We start from the raw sequence: 26,014 nt of genomic DNA on the forward strand, positions 1-26,014 counted from the left end.
AAGTTTGGTTAGTGGGTGACAGATGAAATTTCCAGCCACATAAGCTATCATCATACCACTTGGTAAGTGCTGGTGATTTACAACAATGAAGGGAATAAAAGTATTCAGATGAAAATTCTGAGGAAAATTCAAAGGAAATACCATGCCCTTGAAATATAGAAGCATTTTAATAAGAAGTCTCATAGTTCCTTCAATTTTATTTATGTATTTGTTTGTTTATGTGGGTTGGAAGGGGCCTCCCCCTGTCCATAATAAGTTTTCTAGTTGGAAGTTAATGAAGATCTTAGGACCATGTTTTCCTCCTTCCCTCCCTCCCCTCCACATTTCAAAATCTATTAAATCAGCAACGTTGGGATTATGTCCCCCAAACAGAAGCCCCTTCACCTTCCCTTCTGGAAAATCCTAATACCGACTTTTCAAAGTCAAAAAGGTTATCAAACACTATAAGAATTGGAGAAATGCCATTTTGAGACCTTTCAGAGAAGTTACTAGAGGGTGGGAGAGGTATCTGCAAAAATGTTAATCATAATCATAAGAACTCAAATCTATGAGGAATAACTTTCCTTCTCACATCTGTGCTGGGATGTATGGAATGGTGCAGTAGTTACGAGGCTTAGGATGGCTTGAGCGAAATAATCATTGGGGAACTGCAGTTACAGTGAGAGACGTGGGAATAATATAAAGGTAGATATTGCCTTTTAAAATAAATCCCTTATGGTTTGATAAAAGCAGAGAGGGGAGTGGGGACGGATACATTTCTACCTGCTCTCTTCTAAGGCTCTTTTTCCAAGACCTAGTACTCATAATATGATTAGAGGATTAAAGATTTAGAGATAGAAGGACCTTTAAAAGGCCTTCTATTTCCTACTCCCTCATTTTACAAATGAGAAACTGAGACTCAGAAAGTTTTAGTAAATTCCCAAGGGTCACAAAACTTGCAGATTTCAGAGGTGGGATCTAAACCTGACTTCCAGGGTTCAAATGTACCATTTAATCGTCTCTATCCTACAATCTCCTCCTCTCCATTTTTCTTTCCTCCTATTTTTTCTCATCTTCATCATCATTCATCCACACTATAGATAAGATATGGCTAAGGGAACTGGCCTTTAACTTGTGTACCATTTATAAAACTTCCCTAAAACAAAAACCAACATTTTCTTCACCTTTATCTCAGCGAATAATATGAACAGGCAATATTTAAAATTAGAAAACGCAAGTTATAAACATCTATTTTTAAAAGTGCTCACAATAGCTCGTAATTAGATAACTACACAAGAAAGCATCTCTAAGTTATCACACTCCACCTATCAGCTTGGCAAAATAAAAATAAATGAAAGGAAGAAAGAAATTAAGACAGATACAAACAAATAAATAAATAGATAAATGAATGAATTAATAAGTGAATGAATAGGTGAATGGATGAGTGAATGAAAAATTAATAATTGAACATATGAATAAATGAACAAATAAGTAAATAAATAGATGAATGAATGGATGGATAGATAAATAATTAAATAAATGAATGAATGAATAAATAAATAAATAAATGGATGCATGAATATTTATTATTTATTGAAGAGTCTATTTTCAATATTAAGTTAAAGAATTCTTTCTAATTTAACAAATGACAGATTTATAATTTCCTTACCTCCCTTCATTTCTTTTTCCAGTTTTTCTTCCACCTCTCTTATTTGATTTTTTAAAATCATTTTTCAACTCTTCCAATTATTCTTTTTGGAGCCTGAGAACAATTTACATTTTTCTTTCAGGCTTTGGATATAGCACTTTCAATTGTCTTTTTTTTTTTTTGAGTTTGTATTTTGATCTTGCCAGTCACTATAGTAATATTCTATGATGACAAACTTTTTTTGGTTATTGTTAGCTCAGTTTTCCCAACCCATTTCTTCTTTATTTTTAACTTTATGTTAAAACTGTACTCTGTTTTCATGCTACAGGGTATACTGTCCCAAGTTTCCCAATTTTGTGTAGGTGATTTCAGAGCTAGTTCTGGGGGCCTGGATGCTTTTAATTCTTCCAAGGTGGTATTATTTATAGAGAGCTGTGTTTACTACTCTCCTGGACTGTACTCTGATCTTTGAGTGAGCACAAGCACTCTTTTCCGCCCTGGAATTGGAACCACATCCCAGCTCACCTGTGGCTCTAAACTCTGTTGTACTATTCTAGGTCCTCCTTGTCCTGGAACCGTGACCCAGCAATGAGGCCCAGATCTATGTAAAGACAATGCAACAAAGTCTTGCACCCAGTGCCATCAAAAGACCCTTATATTTTCCATCTGACTAGTTATTTAGCCCCTTTACCTCCTGTGGGCTGAGAGTTCAGCAAATGACCACTGTGACCTCTGATTCATTCAGCCACAAAATCTGCTGCTGGTTTCCTATGTCATGGCCACTAGTGGTTCTACCTCTTCTGAACTGCACTCCACTCTCAACCTTGTATGATTGACATTTCCCATCTATCTTCTAAGTTGTATTAGTCTAGAAAATTATTTCACCATGACCTTTTTTGTGGTCTACCACTCCAGGATGTGTTTTGAGGAATTATTTAAAGTCATTTGGAGGGGAACTTGGGAGATATCAAGTGAGTCCCTGCTTTTTCTCTGCCTTCCCCAAAATGATGAATTAAAAAAAAAAAACAAAGAATTGCATTACAAAAATTTGACATTGTTTTGTGATTTTTCAGGTAGATTCTAGTTCTTATTTTCATTTTTTATTGTAGGTTTTTTATAGTTTTTAAAAACAAATTTTATTAATTTAAAAAAAATTTATTCCACATCCCCCACCAAAAAAATTGACTTTTACATGTACTTTTGAAATACAACTATCTCTAAGTGGAACACTGCCTATGGCTATTACTCTGAACTTATGTAATAAGTAGGTTATTTGCATTTGCAGCTTCCAAGTAATTACTCTAATTCGTATTGTACTGCCTAATTACATCTGTCTGCATGAATTTCATCGTATGTTGCTCATAGGGTGGACTTTGAATTTTCTTAACAACTGCTACCTCCATCACTCTTTGTCCAAAAAAATTTTTAAAAATTCCCTTTCTTTCTACCATGTTCTCTAAAATTTCACTATTGGTTATTCATGATTGTAGATCTTAAGAGTCCCCTATTAAACATGTAAATACCATTGAGATGGTTGAAAATTAATATCCACAATATAGATAAAGCAACTAATACCTAATCAATGAAAGTATACTAGTTGTTTCTCATGTATAACCATTAATAAATCAAAGCCTTGAGAAAATGGAAAACAGAAAACAAAAGGGTTAAAATAAAAAAAAAATCAAAGAGGCTAAAAGGTGACCACAGATATTTTTTTGTTTGTTTTGTGTTGTTTTTAAATTTCACTGCTTGGGAATTGGAAATTGAGGGGATATCCATCAATTGGGGAATGTCTGAACAAGTTGTGGTATATAAATGTAATGGAATACTATTTTGCAGATTTCAGAGAAACCTGAAAGGACTTACGTGAACTGATGCTGAGTGAGATGAACAGAACCAGGAGAATATTTTACACAGTATCAACAACAGTGGGTGTTGATCAACTGTGATAGACTTGACTCTTCTCAAGAACACAATGGTCCAAGATAGTTCCAAAGGATGCATGATGGAAAATGCTCTCCAAATCCAGTACAAAAGAACTGTAGAATCTAGGTGCAGATTGAACCATACTATTTCTACTTTTTTTGTTTCTTTTTTGAGGTTTTTCCCTTTTGCTCTGATTCATATTCCATAGCATGACTAATGCAGAAATATGTTTAATGTGATTTTACATATATGACCTATATTAGATTGCTTGCTATCTTGGGGAGGGAGGGAGAAAAATTTGAAACTAGAAATCTTATAAAAACAAATGTTGAAAACCATCTCTACCTGTAACTGGAAGATAATAAAATGCTTTTATGATTTAAAAAAAAAGTCACTGCTTTTTGTAGGAACAGTCCTGGCTCTTAACATCATGTCATTTATCTCACCTGGAGTTCATCAAAGAACCTATTTCCTTTTTCTTTCTTTCTTTCTCTCTTTTTTTTCCATTACTCTTGCTGTTCTATATTTTGAGATGTTGTTTACCCAGTTCAAGTGAGGAGGGAAAGGGAATACAAAGGAAATCTCACTTTAAATAAATGTTTAATAAGTGCCTACTATGTACCATACATATTACTAAACACTGGCATACAAAGAGGTAAAAACAGATCATGCCTTCAATTAACCTGCAATCTAATGGGATAATAAGGGAGCAGACAAAATATAAGCATCTATGTACATAAAACATATATACACAAAATTAATGAATGCTGTTCTCTAAAGCAAGGCAAAAGTGAGTATTGTGGATGAAAGCAGGAAATAGTCAAAATTATTCAGCAGTAGGATGTTCATAAGAAGCTCCCTAACAAAATTAAGAGGATAGGATGAAGTCATTATTGTTTTGCAGTCCTTTATCCAACAAAAGGTCCTATGTTGATATTTCCTTTGCATTCCCTTTCCCTCTTCACTTCAATAGAGTAACCAACATCTCAAAAAAAGGGGGGGGGTCCTATGAGTGAGACTCAAAGAATTATAAAGCAGCGCCAAAATGTTTTCTTGAAACAATTTGTATAAATATTTCTACATTACTAAGATAAAAATACAGCTATTTTTCTAAAATCATTTAGAATCTCTTTTCTTATACAGTGAAGTAGCCCATGGGACACTAGAGGATCATTTGGAGGACCGTATATACTTAAAATATTCATGTTTTCATTTAAAGTTATCAAGGGAATGGAAAAATGCTTCCACTTTTTCAATAGTTCAATTAATCTACATCACTTATTGAACTTTAAAACACTTCATATTTCTTTTATCCCTGACAGTTTTGTTTATAGTGAAAAAAAATAAAATTAGATTCCTTCAAAGATTTGGGACCAATGTCAGCAAAATATGATTTAACATGCTTGACAGCATGTACTGAAATATAAAATTTTGCAAATGATGTCTTATAAAATTATGGTCACTGTAAATTATACTTTCTATTGTTTTAAAAAAAAGACAAAGATTGTTTTTTGTTTCAATGTCCTGTAATATAACTAGAATGGTAATGATTTATTGCAGAATGATGTTGGAAGAAATGCAGTTCACTGATATTGCAGAGTTTTCTAATGCCATAAATATTATTCAGAAATATAAAATAAAATAACTTTCCTTGTTTAAAGTGTATTATTTTCACTTTGTTAACTTCCCACTTAAAATTTTTTGGCTCTGGCATGTTCTAATAAGAATTTTATGATTGAAAGTGAAAAATTATGATGGGAAAACTTTTCTACCTTCTCATACTTCATAAAAAGTAATGATTTAAAATTCTAGGAAATTATTATATTCAGTATAATATTTCATTTATATATTAATATCTGACATTTATATTGTTCTTCATCTGCATCATGCTATGTGAGCCACTAAAGCAATGAACCCTGTCACATATGTACTGCAAGTTTTACAGATGACAAAAATTAGGATCAGAGAGTATAAATGACTTGTCCATAATGAGATTGGAAACTAGATTATACTTCATCTTCTTATTCCATATATCTTGTCTTCTACCTGCCACCACTACTTTGCTTTTCCCATCTTCCCCTAAAAGCATCCTCTATGGAACTCTGTATCCTGGAATTACAAAATCTATAATCCTAATCCTAATTGAAGCTAATTCATTAATCTTGGGACCTGACACCCTACATCCCCAACATCTTGGCTAATGACTAAGTGAATGTGAAAAAGACTAATATAACTAAATGACTCTAGGACCCATACTATTCTCATCCTCTTTTCATTTCAGGGGTCTGTACACTCAGGTCCTATCCACATCTTTGAATTCTAAGACTAAAAATCCCTTCCCTGTGCATCACTTTTCTATTATTTGTTGAGGCAATTGGGGTTAAATGACTTGCCCAGGGTCACACAGCTAGTAAGTGTTAAGTGTCTGAGGCCGCATTTGAACTCAGGTACTCCTGACTCCAGGGCCGGTGCTCTATCCACTGTGCCACCTAGCTGCCCCTCTAGATATTCTTTTGATTCAATAGTTACGACATCTCTCTGGACATCTACAAATTCCTAAAGAGAATTATGAAGATGTATTTTCCTATGGTATTTATGAAGACTTATTCCATCTCTAGGCATATTTTAACATAATGATTGATTACAATATTTCAGAATGTAGCAGGTACAAGCCTCCATATATGTACAATGTGCTGATGAACTAGAAAAAATTCTGATTGTTCTGATGGTTTTATGATGATATGATATAATTATTATTCCTACTCAAGCTTACTACTCTTTGTTCTATGCTTTGCATCCCTGCTTGGCAAAGTTAATGGAGAGAACAGAAGCATCTGAACTTACCTCCAAAGTATGGAGGTGGGCCACAGAGCAGAACCACACCTTGACCTGCCAGGACAGACACAGTACTTCTTGCTTTCGTTTCAAAGTTTTCAATATCTTAACAAAGAAACAAAATATGTTTTAGAATTAATATTATGAACAATAAAATAAATGTCAACTTATCCTGGCATGAGGTAATTGGCATTCAGTAGAAAAGTTAGAAAAATATATTTGTTATACAAGGATGTATTATCTATATCATCGATTATCCTTGACAAATACTACTATCATTTTTATATAACATTATTTAATATATAGTCATAGTAACATTTGCCGATCTTACTCATTACCAGTTTACTCTTAGTCCACTAAGTAACTAATCAGGGAGGCCTTTAAATAAAAAACACATATTTATATCCCCAACACAGAAGTATTTAAAATGCATTTATCTACCAAAGTAAATATCAATCCTCCTTGGAGAGTAATTTTAAATCTGTGTATGTGTGTATTTTATTTCTGGGTTTTGAGAAACACACTAACTCCAATACATAACACAGACCGACAAAAAGTTTAGTAAATAGTTTGTCTGATTGAGAAAGCTGTATTTCTCAGAAAGGATAGCTAAGTAGCACAGTGGGTGGAGTGCCAGACGTGGAGTCAGAAAGTGCAAAATCTGAGTGCAAATCTGGCTTCTGACAACTACTCATTGTTTGACCCTGGGCAAGTCACTTAACTCTGTTTGCCTAAGTTTCCTCAACTGTAAAATGAGCTGGAGAAGGAAATGGCAAAATATTTCAGTGTCTTTGCTGAAAAAAACTCAAATGATGTCATTAAGAGTCAGATATGACTGAAATGACTGAAAAAAAGTCATTGTAAAAATGTGGAGGTCAAGAGGAAGGATATTTTTGGGGCAGATTTCCCTACCTGAATATAGTTATGGAGATTAAAGATGGAATGTATTATATGTGGAATAGTATTAAATCTAGTTTGGTTGGATCAAAAGAAAAAAAAAAAGTGAAATGGGGAATAAAGTCTAACAATCCCAGAAAGGAAAATTGGGGCCAGATTTTGAAGGCTTTAAAATGCCAAAGAAGTTTACGAGTGATATTAAAGAGACAAGGAGAAACTGGATTTCATTAAACAAGACAGTGCTACTGTCAGACCTATGCTTTGGGAAAATCACTTTGGCCACTGTGTGGAGATGGATTGTAGTCTTTGTCGAAACAGGGACACCAATTAGGAAAATATTGCAAAAGCTTAGGCAAGAGGTGATGACAGCCTGAAGTAAGGGATTGTTTATGTGACTAGAAAAATGGAGATATTGTAGAGATAGTATACAGAAACTTCCTTCTGGAAAAATAGAGAAAGAGATTGAGACAATGATTATTTTGTGTGTGTGAGTGTGTGTGTGTGTGTGTGTGTGTGTGTGTGTGTGTGTGTGTGAGACAGACAGACAGACAGAGAATAATAGACAGAAAAATAGAGGGAGACAGAAAGAGACATAAACAAAGACAGAGAGACAGAGAGAAACATACTGGAGGGAATGTTAGACTTTCTCATGTCATGAAAACCTGCTTCAAATCCTGCCTATGACTTTAGTAACTTTGTATGTATTTGGGAATATTAATTTAAACTCACTGGTCTTCAGGCAGAGCTGTAAGCAGTTATAGCATATATCGATTTCCAGAGGTGAAGGGAAATCCCACACCTAAGAAGTCATGGGTCCTTGCATTATCTGATGCTCAGAAATAGAAACCCTATAAGGTATACAGAGCTATGCCTATAATCCCTCCTCTTTATTTCACAGATGAACAAACTGAAACTCGGAAAGGCTAAGATGACAAAGATTGCACTGTTAAAAAGAGAGAATTCAAAACTCTATGTCCTGATTTTGTCTTTATTGCTTTTTGCATTAAACCATGTAGCTTCTACACATGACTCCTTTTTTATTAGCAAAATAAACAGCATTATTTCTTTTAAGTAACAGCCAAACTAATGAAAATGATACATTGTGTCTATTTCAATTACTACTAGAAGACAAGCATGTGTAAGGTTTTTAAACTAAAAGAAGTCATTACATTGTCACTACTGTCACAATAACCATAAAAACAAAAACATCAGAAAGAAATAATGAGAAATTGAATGATTCTGTGTAATTAAAAAGCCACAGATCAGATTTTCCAAATGTTCCTTCCCCAGTATCTCTCACTCATATTAACATCAATTTTGTTTTCAGTGTCAAACAAAATTCTTCTCATGTTCCTTGGGTAAGCTCTAATAGTTGTCTATATTCTGTCCTCACCTCTACTTAAAGAGCATCTAATAGTAATACAATTCCACTGGGTATTATTATAAAAGGTTTTCAATGAAATTGGTGTCCAAAGGAATCACACGTTCTCATGAGTCACAAAAGCCTAGATAACTTTCACAGTTGTGGGGGAAACTCCTGATGTGGTAATTCTCTTTATAAACACAGATCCTGGGGCAGCTAGGTGGCACAGTGGATAGAGCACCGGCCTTGGAGTCAGGAGTACCTGAGTTCAAATCTGGCCTTAGACACTTAACACTTACTAGCTCTGTGACCCTGGGCAAGTCACTTAACCCCAATTGCCTCACTAAAAAAAAAAAATAAAAAATAACCTCAGATCTTAGGGCAGCTAGGTACCAGCCCTGGATTCAGGAGGACCTGAGTTCAAATTGGGCCTCAGACACTTGACACTTAGTCGCTATGTGACCCTGGGCAAGTCAGTTAACCCTCATTGCCCTGCAAAAAAAAAATTAAAAATTAAATAAAAAAAACAAACTCAGATCTTTATCCCATTAACTCTGTAGTTCCCCAAGTAACACAATTTTCTAGAGCCTCACATTAAATAAGTGTCAAAGACCAGATGTTAACTCTTCCTTCTCATGCAAATTCCAGCACTTTATTCATTAAACCATAGTGAATCTCTCATTCTATTTAGCTTTTTTTTGTATTAGTTCATACATTTTTCTTAATTATATTTCATTGGCATATCTTGTTTCTTCATCACCTATATGTCCTAATATATACCATTCCCTCCAAGAGAAATATTCTTTTTAACAAAAATAAAATTAAAATGAAAGAAAAAATACTTAATCTATGGTGTTCCACACACATATTATCTCACCTCTGTAAACAAGGGAGTGAGATGATTTCACATATCTTTCATTTGAGGCCAAGAATGGACATTATAATATAATAAAATTTTATTTTATTTGGTTCATTGTTGCTATATTTTCCATTATGCCATTGTACTAATTGTGCATATTGGTTTCTTGGTTCTAATTATTTTACTTTGTAGCAGTTTATGTAAGTTATCTGATGTTTCCTTGTATTCATCATAATTAAAATTTCTTAAAGCAAAATAATATCTCACTACATTTATATGCCACAAGTTATTTAGTAATTGCCTAATTAATACACATCTATTTTGTGCCCATTGTTTTGCCACTAAAATTTGATATTAATATTTGATATATCTACTCCCTTACTTTTTATGATTTTTTCTCAGTGGGATATTATTTTTCTAGCACTTGAAATTCTCGGGCAAAGAGAAAGGACAGTTTAATCACTTTCTTTATCTAATCCTAAAATATTTTTCAGAATGGTTGAGTTAATCCACAGCTCAATGACAGTTCATCATTGTGTGTGTGTTTGCACAACTCTTTCAACATTATTTCCATTTTTGTTGTTTTTTGGTGGAAGGTGTAACTACAATATTCTTTTGATTTTTAATTCCCATAGTACTGGTGATTCCAATGATCTGTTCACATTGTCATTAATACTTTGCAATTAGCCTTTTGATAATTATATATTTTGATCATTCATATTTTGTATGCACATATGTATACATAAATATTTTATATCATGTATATCAGATCCATATCATATATATTAAATACAAAGTTTTCAGTCATTTTAAAGAGTATCCCTTCTAAAATATTAATATGGAGCATTGTTTCTAACAAGTGAACCTCAGACACTTGACACTTACTAGCTGTGTGACCCTGGGTGAGTCACTTAACCCCAATTGCTTCACAAAACAAACAAACAAGTGAACAATGGTGTATTATTCTAAATGGGTATTTAAATCCATATCTTCATCTTATTCCTGGTATTAAAAAATTCTTAGTTAAAGCTTAGTTTCATGAAGCTTTCTTTAAATGTTCATCCCTCCATTTTAAATAGCCAGATACCGATCAAGAAACTAATTGTCATCCTATTTTAAGAAAGAACTATCAAATAAAACAGGTAGAGAATCAAATGAATATTTCTGTGTATCCTTCTGGTCTCCATCTTCATTCATGCATCAGAAGAGGGAGGTCACAGGAACAACATGCCAACTGCTTCCATTCTTCATTCATCAGCTATTGCCTAAAGGTAAATGTGAGCAAAAATACTGGGCAAGGTACTTTGTCAAGTTACCCTCAAATTATACACTGTGATAATCAATACACCTAAGTACCAACTGCCATCTGTCTCTCCCTGCCTTGTGCTCCATGTCCATATTCTAATTGTTTGGCTGATACCTTGGGCCACAGTTCTCACAGACATGATGATGACTATTCCTTGTTGAATCCTGTTGTTTTCATGTTGGTTTAAGTAGAAACATTTGGCAAAACTCAGTCACAAACAAGGAACCATTTTGAGTGCTCCCATGAAGAGCACAGACATTGGAAATAAAGATGCCTTCAAAGAATTGCAAGGCCATATGTTCTCTTCTGGAGCATAAAGATGGAGTAGGGTTTAAGACAAACTAAAATGTACTTGAAAGCAAAATTCAGATCTTAATATTTTTGCATGCCATCCAGATAGAAAGAAGAAGAAAAAAAGAAAGGATAAATAACACTTGAGCACGTTAATGAAGGAATTATCAAGACTGAATAAAGGGTAGATGTTGCAAAGGAAGCCTGCAGTTTTAAATTCTACTAGTTTCTGATGAAGGTCACATGACAGAGAATGATATGGAAGAAATATATATTTAATAATGTGTGCCAAGCACTGTTCTAAGTGCTTTACAAATATTTCATTTGATGTTATCAACATTTATTAATGCATTGGGGTTACCCAACTAATAGGGGTTATTTGTAAATGTTAGAAAACGGTTCAACAAAGTAAAGAATTTGAAGTTCATAAAATTAAGATAAAATAAATTCTCTGTTAATTATTGCTTATGGGACTTGTACAAGTCACTAATGCCCTGAGCCTCTGTACAAAACCAACTCAGAAGACAACTCTGAATTTGTTTTAAATCCAATGCTATAGAAAAGACATTTACTCATCTCTAAAATCAGTATAGTAAAAGCTATATACTATCTATTTCAAATGATTGTTCAGGGTCTACAGTGAAATAACTGATGCACAATGATTTGTAACTTTAAAAATAAATATACACATTAATTATTATTATTTAGCACAAGGTCGTGAAAGTTTTAGAAGAGTATCTAGTTAAAAATCTGATGAGAGGGAAAATTGCTACATTTTTATGCGTATACTAGTGTAGAAAAAGTGTATAATATATAATAAATAATCACCTTTATTTTAAAATAGGATATTTTTTCAAAATTAAGGAATATGTATATGTATATACATATATGTATTTATATTTGTACATACATTAATATCCATATACACTCACATGTATATTATACATATGTATGTCTTTATGTATAGTTGCATATTTAGGTATATATATGCATATATATGTGCTTGGCATTGCATGATCCATATGTGCATAAAATTACTATCTACTTTACTATGGAGCTGTTTTATTTCTTGAAGATATCATTACCCTACTTGATGGCAAAAATTATAATCTCAAAGTCTTTGCTAATTGTTCATTGTCTGTCACCATATCCACCCAGTTGCCTAGTCTTTTCAATTTTACCTCCATAACATGTTAACCACCTTGCTCAAAAACCTGAAAGACTTCCATTTTCCTATAGGATAAAATAAAATTCTAGTGCTACCTTATCTTTGTAGTTTCTTTCCATTCTACTCATATTTACAGACTATTTTCCAACTAGAATGGATGGTATAATTGTCCTTGTAACACTTTGAATGCATATATTTATATATCATTTTCCATTGTGGGAATGTACTCTATCCTCATTTCTGCCTCTAATCATGTTTACCTACTTCAAAGTGTGTCACACGCTTATGCTTCTATGAAGCCTTCTCTCATCTTCCCCAAATATTGATAACTATATCTTTATGCCTCCACAATTTTCTTGGCACCATATTTGTTTGGTTTGTTTTCTATTCATTTTATTTCATCAGAACTTCATGTTACTGGTCCTCAGGGGAATTTTCCCCCTCCTCTTCTTAAATTATTTTTTATTTGTTTAGAATTTTCCCCAAGTTACATGTAAAAACAAATTTTCACATAGATATTTTAAAACTTTGCATTTCAAATTCTCTTCCTTCCTCCCTCCCCACCCCTCCTTAAGAACTCAAACAATTCAATATAAGTTATATATGTGCAGTCATGCAAAACTTTTCCACATTAGAATGAACAAAAATATATATTTCAATCTGTATTCAGATAGCATCAGTTCTTTCTCTGTAGATGGATTGCATTTTTTTGTGGGACAATAATGGTTAAGTGACTTGCCAAGGATTACACAGCTAGTAAGTATCAAGTGTCTGGGGCCAGATTTGAACTCAGGTCCTCCTGAATTCAGGGCCAGTGATTTATCCACTGTGCCACTTAGCTGCCACTAGTTTGCGTTTTTCATAAATCCTTCTGATATCATTCTGCTTATCATTTCTTACAGCACAATACTTTTCCATCCTAATCTCATTCCACAATTTGTTCAGCCTTTCCCCAATTGATGGGCATCTCCCCAATTTCAATTCAATTCATCTTTTTTTTTTTTTGATTGCAGGGCAATGAGAATTAAGTGAGTTGCCCAGGGTCACACAGCTAGTTAAGTGTCAAGTGTCTGAGGCTGCATTTGAACTCAGGTCCTCCTGAATCCAAGGCCAGTGCTTTATCCACTGCACCACCTGGCTGCCCGCCAATTCATCTTTTTTAAATCTCTTTTTGGGTACCTACCTGGTAGTGGTATTGCTAGGTTGGAGAGTATGCAGGCTTGGTACCATATTTTTAATTTGCATCACCAAATAAGAATGAAAGTTCCTTGATCAATTTTGTAGTCTTTTTATCTTACTGCCTCCACAAGTCCTTTATTTTCCAATAATTGCTTTTAATATATGTTTGTTGAATTGAATTGCTAATTGTTACAAACTAGCTCTAGCCTTGGAAGACTTCTAGAATGAAAAGTCTTCACAGTCTGGAGAAACCATGACTATGATCTTGAGACCAGTCTAACCAATTATATATACACACACACACACACACACACACACACATATGTGTGTGTGTGTAGTCACTAAGATAGTCAATGGGGAAAATTGATTTCATAACCAATAGAGAATAACATATTTCATTGTATGAGACTTTGATTTAACCTTTCTGGATCCAGAGGGCCAGGCTAGTAGTTGGGGTTAATGATGATTCTCTTAATGGTAAATATCTGAATGTTAATGTAGATCTTAAAGCATGTACAGAAGAATAGGCTGAGATTCAAAATGCAAACCAGGAGAAATGTCTGAGCTTCTTTTAAATCTAGTGCCTATTTATTTATTTGTTTGTTTGTTTGTTTATTTATTTATTTATTTATGGTACGGGCAATGAGGGTTAAGTGACTTGCTCAGGGTCACACAGCTAGTAAGTGTCAAATGTCTGAGGCCGGATTTTATTTCAGGTCCTCCTGAATCCAGGGCCAGTGTTTTAATCTACTGTGCCACCTAGCTGCCCCTTCTCATGCCTATTTTAAAGAACTGGTACTCATTTTGGTAAGTTAAAATTTTGATGAAGTTTATATGCATGGTAATGGAAAGTAACAAAAGTCAGAGCAATGAAGACCTGCTAACTCCTTTTCCTTCTTTCATTAGGAATTACTAGAATCTGCATTGCTAGTGAAATGGGTATCTGTTTCCTTCAAGGATCAGCCCAACTGAAGTATTCTCTCCTTAATGTCTTCTCTAATTTCTCTCCTCAATTTTTGCTGTGCCAAAATCATTTTAATGTAAACCTTTGAAGAACAGGTTCAGCTGTCTTGTCTTTGTGTCTTCAATGCTTATCATAGTCCTTGCCACATAATACATCCTTACCTGACAACTAATTAGATGACTAATTGATGTTGTATTCTCACCTCTATGTTTGCCCTAGGATGTCAGGAATTGATATTAAAAATATATATCTTCATTGGTTACCATAGTGCCTAGCAAAGGGAATGTGCTTAATCAATGTTAGTGAATTTAATTTTTTAAAAAATAGGTCAAAGTATGGATGTCACAGACTCAAAACCAAAGGAAAATGGTAATATGTCTCTTTAATTGAATCTAATGAGAATCAAGACACTGGTAATACAAAGCAGATTATGACTTAGATCTTTTTTTCCTAGTGAGAAATCACCATGTAGCTAAGTAAGAACTTATCTAAGGAAGGGAAATAATTATGAAGGTGATGTGGTTAGGATCTAGATTAAGGGAAGAAATTTACAAGTCATTTAATCTCTCTTAGCTTCAGTTTCCTCCTCTAGAAAATCAGTATACTATTTCCTAGAATACTTAAATCCCAGAATTGGTGTATTTCCTGGTTTCAGGGAGAGTATATGATATTATTGTGGATGAATTTATTTGATTTTCATTGTGTAAATTTGTTTCTAATTAGAATGATCTGTGTGCACTACAGAATTCCCCATTTACCCCTAAGAGAACTGCTAGAATAAAACATATAATTTAATTTAATAAATAACAACAGCAATAATGATGATAAGAAGAATAAATTCTTAACCTGGATGATGTTGGCAATGATGGTGGTGATGCTGATGATGATAATTCCTCGATCTTGGCTATTGAGGACCAAATATCTTATTAATATATAGCAATTTTTTGAGATGCTAAAGCAACACATTCAACTGCATTAATACTTCTCAAATTTAGAATGGTATGATTTGTACACAGGGACAAAGAATTCCAGTGTATGATAGTCAATATACATTATGTATATGTCCTTAAAAACTAGAAAGAAAGAAAATCCAATATATCTATATATCTAATATATCTTATTCCGTAACCATTGAAAAATCAATTAGTCCCAAAAGTTGTCAGGAAGGGGCTGAAATTTCAATGTTTTTAATTTGTTTGTTTTGTTTTATTTCAAAGAAGAAATATTGATACTAGAAGAATGTCGCATCTAATTTTAAACTGTGCCATATTATTTCCTCTCTGCCTTTCCATCATCAAATACTGATTTTTCTAACTTTTTCTTCAAGATTCAAGCCTGCAAAATATGTAGCAATGAGCAACACACAAGAGCACTTGCTGACCTTTACAATGCACCTCCCACGTTGAAATCACTGGTTTTGTTTTGGCTTAAGGCAAAAATCATTTTCTGGGCAGAGATACGCTGTATACCTCTAATGATGAAATGAGAAGAGCAAAAAGAAGTGAGGATCATCAAGGCTTCTACTTTGCTGTTGTGCAGGAACCTATAACTAACACACACAATACAATAAAGAATCATGAGTGCCTAGAATAATGAGTTCTCCCTGCTCTGTACTAAATAAGTACTTACTGCCTCTCAACTAGACTATAAATGATAGATTTCTAATTTGTCTCCTTGATTTTTTCTATTCCATCATTTAGGCAGAAGACAAAATGTTATTATTCTTTAACCCATTTGTTGCCAAGATACTCTTTTACTCAAGAACAACAAAGTAATGGTACCCACATTGCCTCTCAAATAAAGAGAAAAAAAGAAAACAAAACTACTTTACCTGATTAAAAAAAAAAAAACCTTTTCAATACATCTCTAACTTTCCCTTTACAATTGTCTTTCTATTATGCTCCTTTTTCTATGCTTTTTCCACTCTAAACTGGCTTATTAGCTTTTACCCATATCCACAGGATTTCACTGGAATTCTCATTTTTTATTTCTGCCTCCTGGATTCCCTGTCTTCCTTCAAGTCCCAGCCTAAAAGTCTATCCTCCATAGAAAACCTTTCTTGACTCCACTTATATCTAATGCATTCTCTCTGTTGATTATTTCAGATTCATCCTATGTATAACTTGTTTACACAAAATGGTTTACATATTGTCTCCCCTCATTATACATTGAGAACAGTAACTGTCTTTTTTACCTTTCTTTGTATCTTCAGTACTTGGCACAATGCCTGACACTTAGCAGACACTTAACAAATATATATCGACTGACAGACTATCTGGTTGTCCATTCACTAAACCATTCTTCTACCTTACTTCTTGACAATAAATCATTCTTCATCATCATCAACATGGCCGCCATCCCCTACTACCACCACCACTACACTACCATCTACCAAGAGAAATGCTGTAACTAACCCGCTTTTCTCAACACCAAGAAAAAGGTACTATGCAGCTTCATACTCACTGAGGAAGGCAAGAACGCTTGACCCAAGAAGGTTTGCATAATCCAATCAACATTAGGGATATTCAAAGAAAATGTCAGTTTCTCTCTAATTCACAGAATCTTCCCAGCTCTTTCCCTCAGCTTCAAACTTTTGTGGATAAAAATTATGGGTACCATTGGTTTCTTAATTCAAATTCTTTGCTTAAGTTTCTCCTCATTTTTGGAAGAAAAAAAAAAGTCTTCCAAGTCTGCCTTTCTCATTGCTGCTTCATTACAATGCACCCTAGTCACAGCAGCATGATTGTTATGGGGTTGGGACCAATCAACGAATTTGGGACTATTAAGATATATGAGCATTAAACTCCCCCTTTTAACTTTTCCCTCAAAGTTAAAAGGGGGAGTTTAATGCTTGTATATCCAATTTTAAATCTCACAAACTGAAGGATGAACACACCTTGAAAGGAAGGAAAATAAGTCCATTAGGCATGACTGCTGCATGATCTGTGACAGGGGACAGAGATAACTCCAGAAGTCCTGACCACCACCTCCCACTCAAGCTGTCCCCACTCCCAAAGAGAACTTTCCGTTGTCAGCTGGTTACCTCATCACTTCATCCAATCTACCATCTTTAAATGCTTTTGCATGGGGCAGCTAGATGGTGCAGTGGATAAAGCACCAGCCCTGGAGTCGGGAGTACCTGAGTTTGGATCCAGCCTCAGACACTTGATATTTACTAGCTGTGTGACCCTGGGCAAGTCACTTGACCCCAATTGCCTCACTAAAAAAAAACAAAAAAAAGCTTTTGCATTCTCCTGTTTGAGGAAAGAGATATCTCAGAGAACCATGTATCTCTGAACTATCTCCCCTCCATAGGATAGCCTTAATTATTCACCACAGAAAATATAGAAAACATGAACCTTTTAAATAAATTTCTTGTTTAAAATTTCTGAAGTTCAATCTTCACTTATTTTCATGATCACTGGCAGAATATTCTATGCTCAGTTAAAATATCTATTATGTTATTACATTATGCAGCATAACTTAGTAACATGACATGACATAACCTAATAAAGCACATTGCTATTGTCAGAAATAGTAAGAGAGGTAATATATAAGCAGAGATTTGGGTCCTAAATTTGAAATGATGTTATTTAAATAGGAAGTAAGTGGATGTTTAAAAGGCTTCTTATGTCAAATTCATTTAAATTCTAAGATAAGATATCACTTTTTGTGTGTTTTCTTCTAAGAAGATTGGGTGAAGAGGAAGAAAATAACTCAAAGCAAAAGGCAGGGGAGAGATTTGTTTCTCAGTTTCCTGGAAATAATCCTTAACATTTTCCTAAGGAATTGAGAATAAAAAACATCATAGAGGTAGTTTAAAAAAAGACACTCTCTTTCATCATTATATTGAACAATTTCAGGAAAGATGCATATTATACAAATATGCAAAGTAAAATAAATATACTTCTTTCCTCCTATAAAGTATACATACACTCATTTTGCAAATATAGTATAGCAGTACCACAGGTAAATTTGTCAGAAATGTAGTGGGTGGATCTGGAAGGGCAGAGCGAAAATGGCAGAGGAAAGGCAGTAATCTCTCAGACTTCCTGACACAATTACTCCAAAAAAACTCCCTCCAAACATAGCCAGAAAACAACTCCTGGAGCAGAAGAACCCACAAAAAGATGCCTGAGATTATTTTCCAGCTAAAGACACCCTGGAAGTTCAGCAGAAGGGGAAGCTGGTCTGGGAGTGGAGTCTAGCCCCATGATCATGCCAACACAGACACAGCCCCAGTCAGGCTGTGCCTGAGAAACTTTCCCCTTTGCCTCTGAATCAGCTACAGTGCTGGTGTCTTCTGAAACTAAGCTCATGGTCTGGGGAGAGGGCTGAATGGCTGGCAGAAGTGGGGGAGTATACTGGAATATACGCAAGAGCTAAGGGGGGGATTTGGATGTCCTACCCCAGCGGGGAACCAGGAAGAAACCTTGAGTGGCGGTGACCCAGGTCGGGGAGGGGTGCAGGCTCTTCATAGTTACCAACCATGGTACCTATTGATGTCAGCTTAATTTGCAAGTTGGCCTGGGGTTATCTATGAACCAGAGAAAGGGCCAGGTGAGTGAAGAAACTGGTCCTCATTAAATAAGCACCTGGGACCCCCTGAAGCTTGGGACAGTATATCCTGGATGCAGGACCTGACACTAAGAAGGAATTAAAAGTCAAAGTGAAGGATGGGCAGGATGAGCAGGCAGAGAAAATTGCAAACCCTAGAAAGCTTCTTTACTGACAAGGAAGACCAAAGTGCACCCTCAGAAGAGGATAGCAACATCAGGGCCCCTACATCTAAAGCTTGCAAGAAAAAGATGAATTGGTCTCAGGCCATAGAGGCACTCAAAAAGGAATTTGAAGAAAAAGTAAGAGAGGTAGAGTAAAAAATGGGAAGAGAAATGAGAGTGATACAGGAAAGACATGAGAAAAAATTCAATAGCTTGAAAAGCCCAATGGAAAAGCTCTCTGATGAAAATAATTGCCTAAGAATTAGTATTGAACAAATGGAAGCTAGTGACTTTATGAAAAACCAAGACACAGTAAAGCAAATCCAAGTGAATAATAATAATAATAATAATAATAGGCAATATGAAATATCTTCTTGGAAAAAAACTGCTGACCTGGAAAATAGATCCAGGAGGGATAATTGAAAAGTATTGGACTACCTGAAATCCATGATCAAGGAAAGAGCTTAGACATCATATTCCAAGTAGTTGTCAGGAAAAATTGCCCTGATATTTTAAAAGTAGAAGGTAAAATAGAAATTGAAAGAATCCACAGATCACCTCCTGAAAGACATCCCAAAAGGAAAACTTCCTGGAATATTGTAGCCAAATTCCAAAGCTCCCAGGTCAAAGAGAAAATATTGTAAGCAACCAGACAGAAGCAATTAAAATAATGTGGAACCATGATAAGGATACTACAGGATCTAGCAGCTTCTACATTAAAGGATAGGAGGTCATGGAATATGATATTCCAGAAGGCAAAGGAATTGGGATTACAACCAAAAATCAACTACCCAGCAAAATTGACTATAATCTTTCAGGGGAAAAAATAAACTTCAATAAAAAAGAGGACTTTCAGGCATTCCTGATGAAAAGACCTGAACTGAATAGACAATTTGACTCTCAAATATAAGACCCTAGAGAAGCATAAAAAGATAACAGGAAAAAGAAATCATGAGAGATATTAAAAGGCTAAACTGTTTACATTTCTACATAGGAAGATGATATCTCTAAATCATAAGAACCTTCTGAGTATTAGGGCAGATGACAGGAAGAAATTTAGACAGAGGGCACAGGTGGGAATTGATTATGAAGGGATGATACTTGTAAAGCATTTTTTTGTTTCTCTTTTTCCTTTTATTTGGGGGGGGGGTGGTGGTCAGGGTTAATGCGTGTCTTGTATCTGAGGCTAAATTTGGGCTCCTGTCCTCCTGGGTCCTGGTTGGGTTCTTTGTACACTGTGTCAACGAGCTGCTCCATGATGACATCTTTGGGTTAAAATTGAGGGGGGAGAGGATAGGGCAGTGGTAGAATGGGGTTAAATCTCACATGAAAGAAACAAGAAAGGACATATTGAGTGGGGGGAGGCATGGGAGAGGTGTGGGGAAGTGAAGGAGCCTTATACACATCAGAGTTAGCTCAAAGACATTAATCTCATCAGAGTTGCCTCAAGGAGGGAATAACATGCACACTCATTTGGATAGAGTAATCTATCTAACCCTGAAGGAAAGTAGGATGGGAAGGGGATAAGGAGGGAAGGGTGAAAGAAGGGAGGGCACAGCTGGGGAGGGAGCAGTCAGAAGCAAAACACTTTTGAGGAGGAATAGGTTAAAAAAAGATAGAAAATAGAGTAAATATCATGGGAAGGGAATAGGATGTAGGGAAAGAGTTATGATAATTGATTATAATGGCAAAATGGATGGTACATACTTTGCTTGGCTATTGTGAAGAAAATTCTTTGTCAGGTTTAAGGTACTATATAAGTTATGATGAACAGGATGCTATCAGAAAAACCTGGAAAGACCTACATGAGCTGAAGCAGAGTAGAAGGTACTGTATACAAAATAACAGCAATAGTGTAAGATGACCTGCTGTGAAGGACATTGTTATTTTCAGCAATGCAGTGATCCAATATAACTCTGAAAGAATTGATGGTACCTGAAAACAGATTGATGCAGATTTTTTTTTGGTAGTTCCTTAATCTGAAGTATTGTTTTGGTCTGTTTTCTTTCATTTTGGGTTCCCTACTTTTTGTTACAATTTCTAACTACTGTTCCTAGAACTTTTACTTTTGTTGGCTTCATTACAGAGTGGAATATATTTACAGTGCTTACGCTGTTTAGGTAAAAATTCTATATCAGGTAGGTGAGATAAAATAAAAATTAAAAACATTGGTCATGGTGATTTGTTTATATTAGTATAAAATCAACATTTATTTTTCCATATTTGCTAAAATAGAGCCTCTCACATTTTTTAGCATCTTGAGCACACACACACTACTTATTTTATCTCTTTTTACCTCAAGTTGTAGAAAGGGGAAAAATAAATTCAGGGTATATTACTGTCCAAGAACTCAGGAAACAGGACTTGGGTGGGGGGAAGGAAGGAGGAGTCTAGATTTGGATATACTTGTGTCTATACATTATCAAAATCAGATTTCTCATACAACATTTGTACATTTATGGAAATGGGAAACTATTCAAATTTCAGTTTTCTGAGAAATTTAATTTTGGGTGAATAGATTCTGAAAATCATATGAAAATATAAAAAAACCTGTTTTCTATTAATTCTAGCACCTTCTTGTCTTGTCCTTCATAATCTATTTTGACTACAATTATATCCATACCAGATAATGAAAGTCATCCAAATTTTGCCAAGGATTGATGTGTACCACATCCTCATTTTCTACTTTCAAATCTCTCCTTACCAGGACTCAGGGGAAATACCTCCTCTTCTAGAAAACATTCCATCATCACCCTTGTTAAAATCATTTCCCCCACTTTTAAAAAAATTCCTTTGAGCAAGTAGGGTGTATCTGTCCTCTGTCCTCATCACACTCTTAGTGTTCTATATGTACATTGACTAGCTTGATCCATTCTGGAGGCTCATAGAGGACAAGAGAGTATGCCTCCTTTTCACCTTTGTACCCTCCAGTACCACAGACAATTGCACATAGTATGTGCTTAATAAATGTGCATGGAAAGGAATAGAATTGTGACACTAATTTGAGAAGCATTCCTAAAGTCAATGTCACTTAACCTTTTGTTTAGAACACTTGTTCTCCCTTTACAGAGAATAGCAAGGTATCCAGTTGAAGCCTAAGGTAATCATAGACTCTTCTGTCAGTGATCCAGAACATATTTAAAACAATTTCCTTCTTCTTTATTTTTTTTAGTTTTTTTAGTATCAGACTTGCCTTTCTACAAATGTTTTTGCTTCATTTATTTCATTTCACAATGAAGCCTAGGACAAGGATGGTAAGAATAATCTCTTAAGATATTCCTTTGGGCCATGTGTGCTCCGTTGGATTAACATGTGAAACAATTATTCTATCAAATGTGATAATGAGGTCACTTGGGCCAAGCAAAATACTCAGATGAAGGAGTGACTCGCAACGGAGTATGGAAATATGTGGACTCAGCTATGTGTGACATCTTTTATGGGAAGGATATTTGCAGAATTTGCTGAAAAAGCCAGGCACAGAGTAGGAGAAACATATGGTCCTCTGTGGAAAGTAAATGAGCACTCAAAGGAACATTTATATATATTTTTAATTCAGGTTGAATTTTTGGAAGAGGTATGAAAGTGAAAGCAGGAATATTATGAAGTGAAAGGAGAAAAATAGGCAGTATAAAGTGGGGACAGAAGCCAAAGATTCAGGCAGAATTCCTAGGTTGATATATTGCCATTACCACTTGCAAACTGTGATTATGGGTTCACAGAATCACTTGTTGCTTAGTCGTGTCTAACTCTTCATGAGACTTTTTGGGGTTTTCTTGGAAAGAAATAGAAGAATGGCTTGCCATTTCCCATTTCCTTGCCCAGATCATTTTACAGAAGAAAAACTTAAGGTTAAGGGATTTGCCCAGGGTTTCATCTACTTTCTGAGGCCATATTTGAACTCATGAGGAAGAGTCTTTTTTTTTTTTTTTAGTGAGGCAATTGGGGTTAAGTGATTTGCACAGGGTCACACAGCTAGTGTGTGTTAACTGTCTGAGGCCAGATTTGAACTCAGGTACTCCTGACTCCAGGGCCGGTGCTCTATCCACTGTGCCACCTAGCTGCCCAAGGAAGAGTCTTCTTGATTCCAAGCCCAGTGCTCTTTCCACTGAGCCACCTAGCTGCCCACATAATATCATAAGAACATATATTTAGAATGGGAAAAAAGACTTCTGATGTCATCTAATTCAATTCTCTCACAGTTCACAGTTCATTGGATCCAAAACCCCCATTTAATAAAGAAACAGGCCCAGAGAAGGTAAGCAATTTGTCCAAGGTCACAGAGTGATGGATCAAACCCATGTCCTTTGGCTCCATATATGGCATTCTTTCCATGACCCCAAACTCTCTTGATATTTTACGTTTCTTGGCCTCCATTTCTTTGAGTGGAAACTGAAATGATTGTTCTCCATGAAGTCAGGTTCCAGTTTCTATTACCATTCACACAACTGAGCCTCCTTTCTAAAGGATAATGTCAGAGTCTAGTCTTGTTCTACATATATCAAGACTAGGGCATCGAAACAAAACAGAAGCTTACACAGACTCAATGATTTCATAAGAGCTTGCTACAAGAAGCTAAGATGATCCTTGCAACCAGGTAAAACATGGGGGATGAGGAGAGAAGTGGTTAGTCCTAATTATATTTCTTCCCAACTCATATTCATTTTCATTTACTTTTACAATTATTATTAGTGAAAACAGTTGTGATTTCCAGGACTTAAAACCTTCTCCCAGTCTCTCAGTTGTTCCTCAAGTGCTTTAGCTGGCAAAGTGGATAGGCAGTAGACTAGGCATGATTAAGACCCCCATTTGAATCTTACTTCAGTCATTTATTAGCTGTGTGACTCCCAGACAAGTCACCTAACCTCTCTCATCCTTACTTTCCTGTTCTATAAAATGGGGCTTATAATAGTTCCTACCACCCAGGGTTGTTGTAAGGAACAAATGAACTACCATATATAAAGTTGTTTTTTTTTTTAAATTGTACAGCATGATATAAATTGTAGTTTTAAATTATTATTAAACCTGCACAATGTTAATTCTTCTCTGAATCAATAATAAATATGTTTCTCCTTAGAAGTGGCAGTTATTTTTTCGTAAAGGAACAACCTACATGAATAGAAAAGAGAGAACATTTTAGCTAATTGGCCTAGATTCCTTTATTTGATTAGCTGCCACTTCCTCTTTCACAGGGGGGACAGAGTAAATGCATTTTAAGGAAGAAAGCAAGCCAGCTACATGAAGAAACACTGGGCTTGCTAGAGCTTTTATATCCTGCTGACTTCAATTTAAGAGGGTTTCTACTACTGGAATGGGAAGACTAACTTTGCTGTTACTAAATACATTGATGTTCTTTGTAAAATCGGTTTACCCTAAGCAAGATCTCTGGAAATGCAGTTTTAAAGGAGAAATCACTTTGTTGTTTCATAAAGCCAGTCCTAGTGGGAAATTAAAGATTGAGCCAGTTAGTGCTCCATAAGATGCTTCCTCCATTGCTTCATCACAACATGGGTATGTCTCTGGACTCTTAAAGGGTCTGTCAATTTATCATAAAATCTTGGAGGTCCAGCCGAGTTGTAAAAGTCTCTCAACACTGGATTCTTTGTCTACATCACTAGAATACTGAAATTCAGGGAGTCCCATCTTCAGAGTGTGACACTGGATAATGAATTTTGTTTGGATAGATATAACATATCCTGACTTTTTCCCTAGACTAAGAACTAGCAATAATTTCATCAATAGAGAGAATTTCCACAGCAAGAACTCATGGATTTTTAAAAGTTAAGAGTAGAATTTTTAGGTTAATGAAGGAGAAGAATAAGGGGATATGTTTCCAGAGAAGGGCAACTAGGATTGTGAAGGACTTTCAGCTGATGCCATTCAATGGGCAGTTGGCAAATTGGACTTTTTATATTTGAGAAAATAAAAAAAAATAAATAAAGGATGATGAATATTGTCTTCAAGTATCTGAAAAGCTGTCACAAGGGAGATAATGGACAATTAGATAGATAGGCAAATAGATATATAGATGATAGGTGGGTGGATGGATAGATTGATAGATGGATTATAAAGGCATCCATTACTGCTTACTATGTGTCAGGGGTTGTACTAAAAGAAATGTAAATAGTATCTGCCCACAAGAAACTTACATTCTAATTGGGGATGACAATTCATAAAGGGGTATTAGAAAAATAGCAAGGAATTGAAAGGGTATCCACTTGGGCTTTGACAAGTAGGCAAGAGGAAGGGAAATAGAAGCTAGATGAAATAAACAAGATCTATCTAAATACGGTTCTAAAGCAGAGTTTTTTGTTGTTTCATAAAGTCTTCATAAGGGTATGAAATTCAAGGTTAAGACTATTTAGTCCTCCTGAAGGACCAGACTTGTTCTGCTGATTCCCCAAGAGCAGAATTCAAAGCACGAAGTTCAAATTTCAAATGGGCTAATTAGGATGGATGTGAGGGAAAACAAAAGACAAAACAAAACAAAACAATGTGTAACAATGAGAGCTTCCTATCAGTGGACTGAGAGGTCCTGGGAGTCAACAGGTTCTCCTTCAGAACATCTTCAATTAAAGAGTGGGGGGGGGAAGGGAGGGCAGCTAGGTGGGGCAGTGGATAGAGCACAGGCCCCGGATTCAGAAGGACCTGAGTTCAAATCCAGCCTCAGACACTTGACACTTACTAGCTGTGTGACCCTGGGCAAGTCACTTAACCCCAATTGCCTCACAAAAAAAAAGAGCCTTCACTGACAAAGCTGTAGTGTACCTTAAAGATAATTGCATCCAGCTCCTTCATTTTACAGATGATGAACTAATCAATCGATATTTATTAAGTGCCTACTATGTGTCGAAAACTCTGCTAAGCACTGGGAATACAAA

The 26,014-nt window shown here is 35.3% G+C and overlaps 1 protein-coding gene across 1 annotated transcript in view; it reads right to left on the reverse strand.

Annotated features, from left to right (window-relative positions):
- The window catches only part of LOC122737331 (contactin-6-like), a 482,372-nt gene that overhangs the window by 242,875 nt on the left and 213,483 nt on the right, over positions 1-26,014 (reverse strand). Inside the window, 1 exon segment of the mRNA XM_043979812.1 lies at positions 6,398-6,493. Within this exon segment, the coding sequence (XP_043835747.1) occupies positions 6,398-6,493 (96 nt within the window).

This window comes from Dromiciops gliroides, chromosome 1 (genome assembly GCF_019393635.1).
Source record: "Dromiciops gliroides isolate mDroGli1 chromosome 1, mDroGli1.pri, whole genome shotgun sequence".
Lineage (NCBI taxonomy): Eukaryota > Metazoa > Chordata > Mammalia > Microbiotheria > Microbiotheriidae > Dromiciops > Dromiciops gliroides.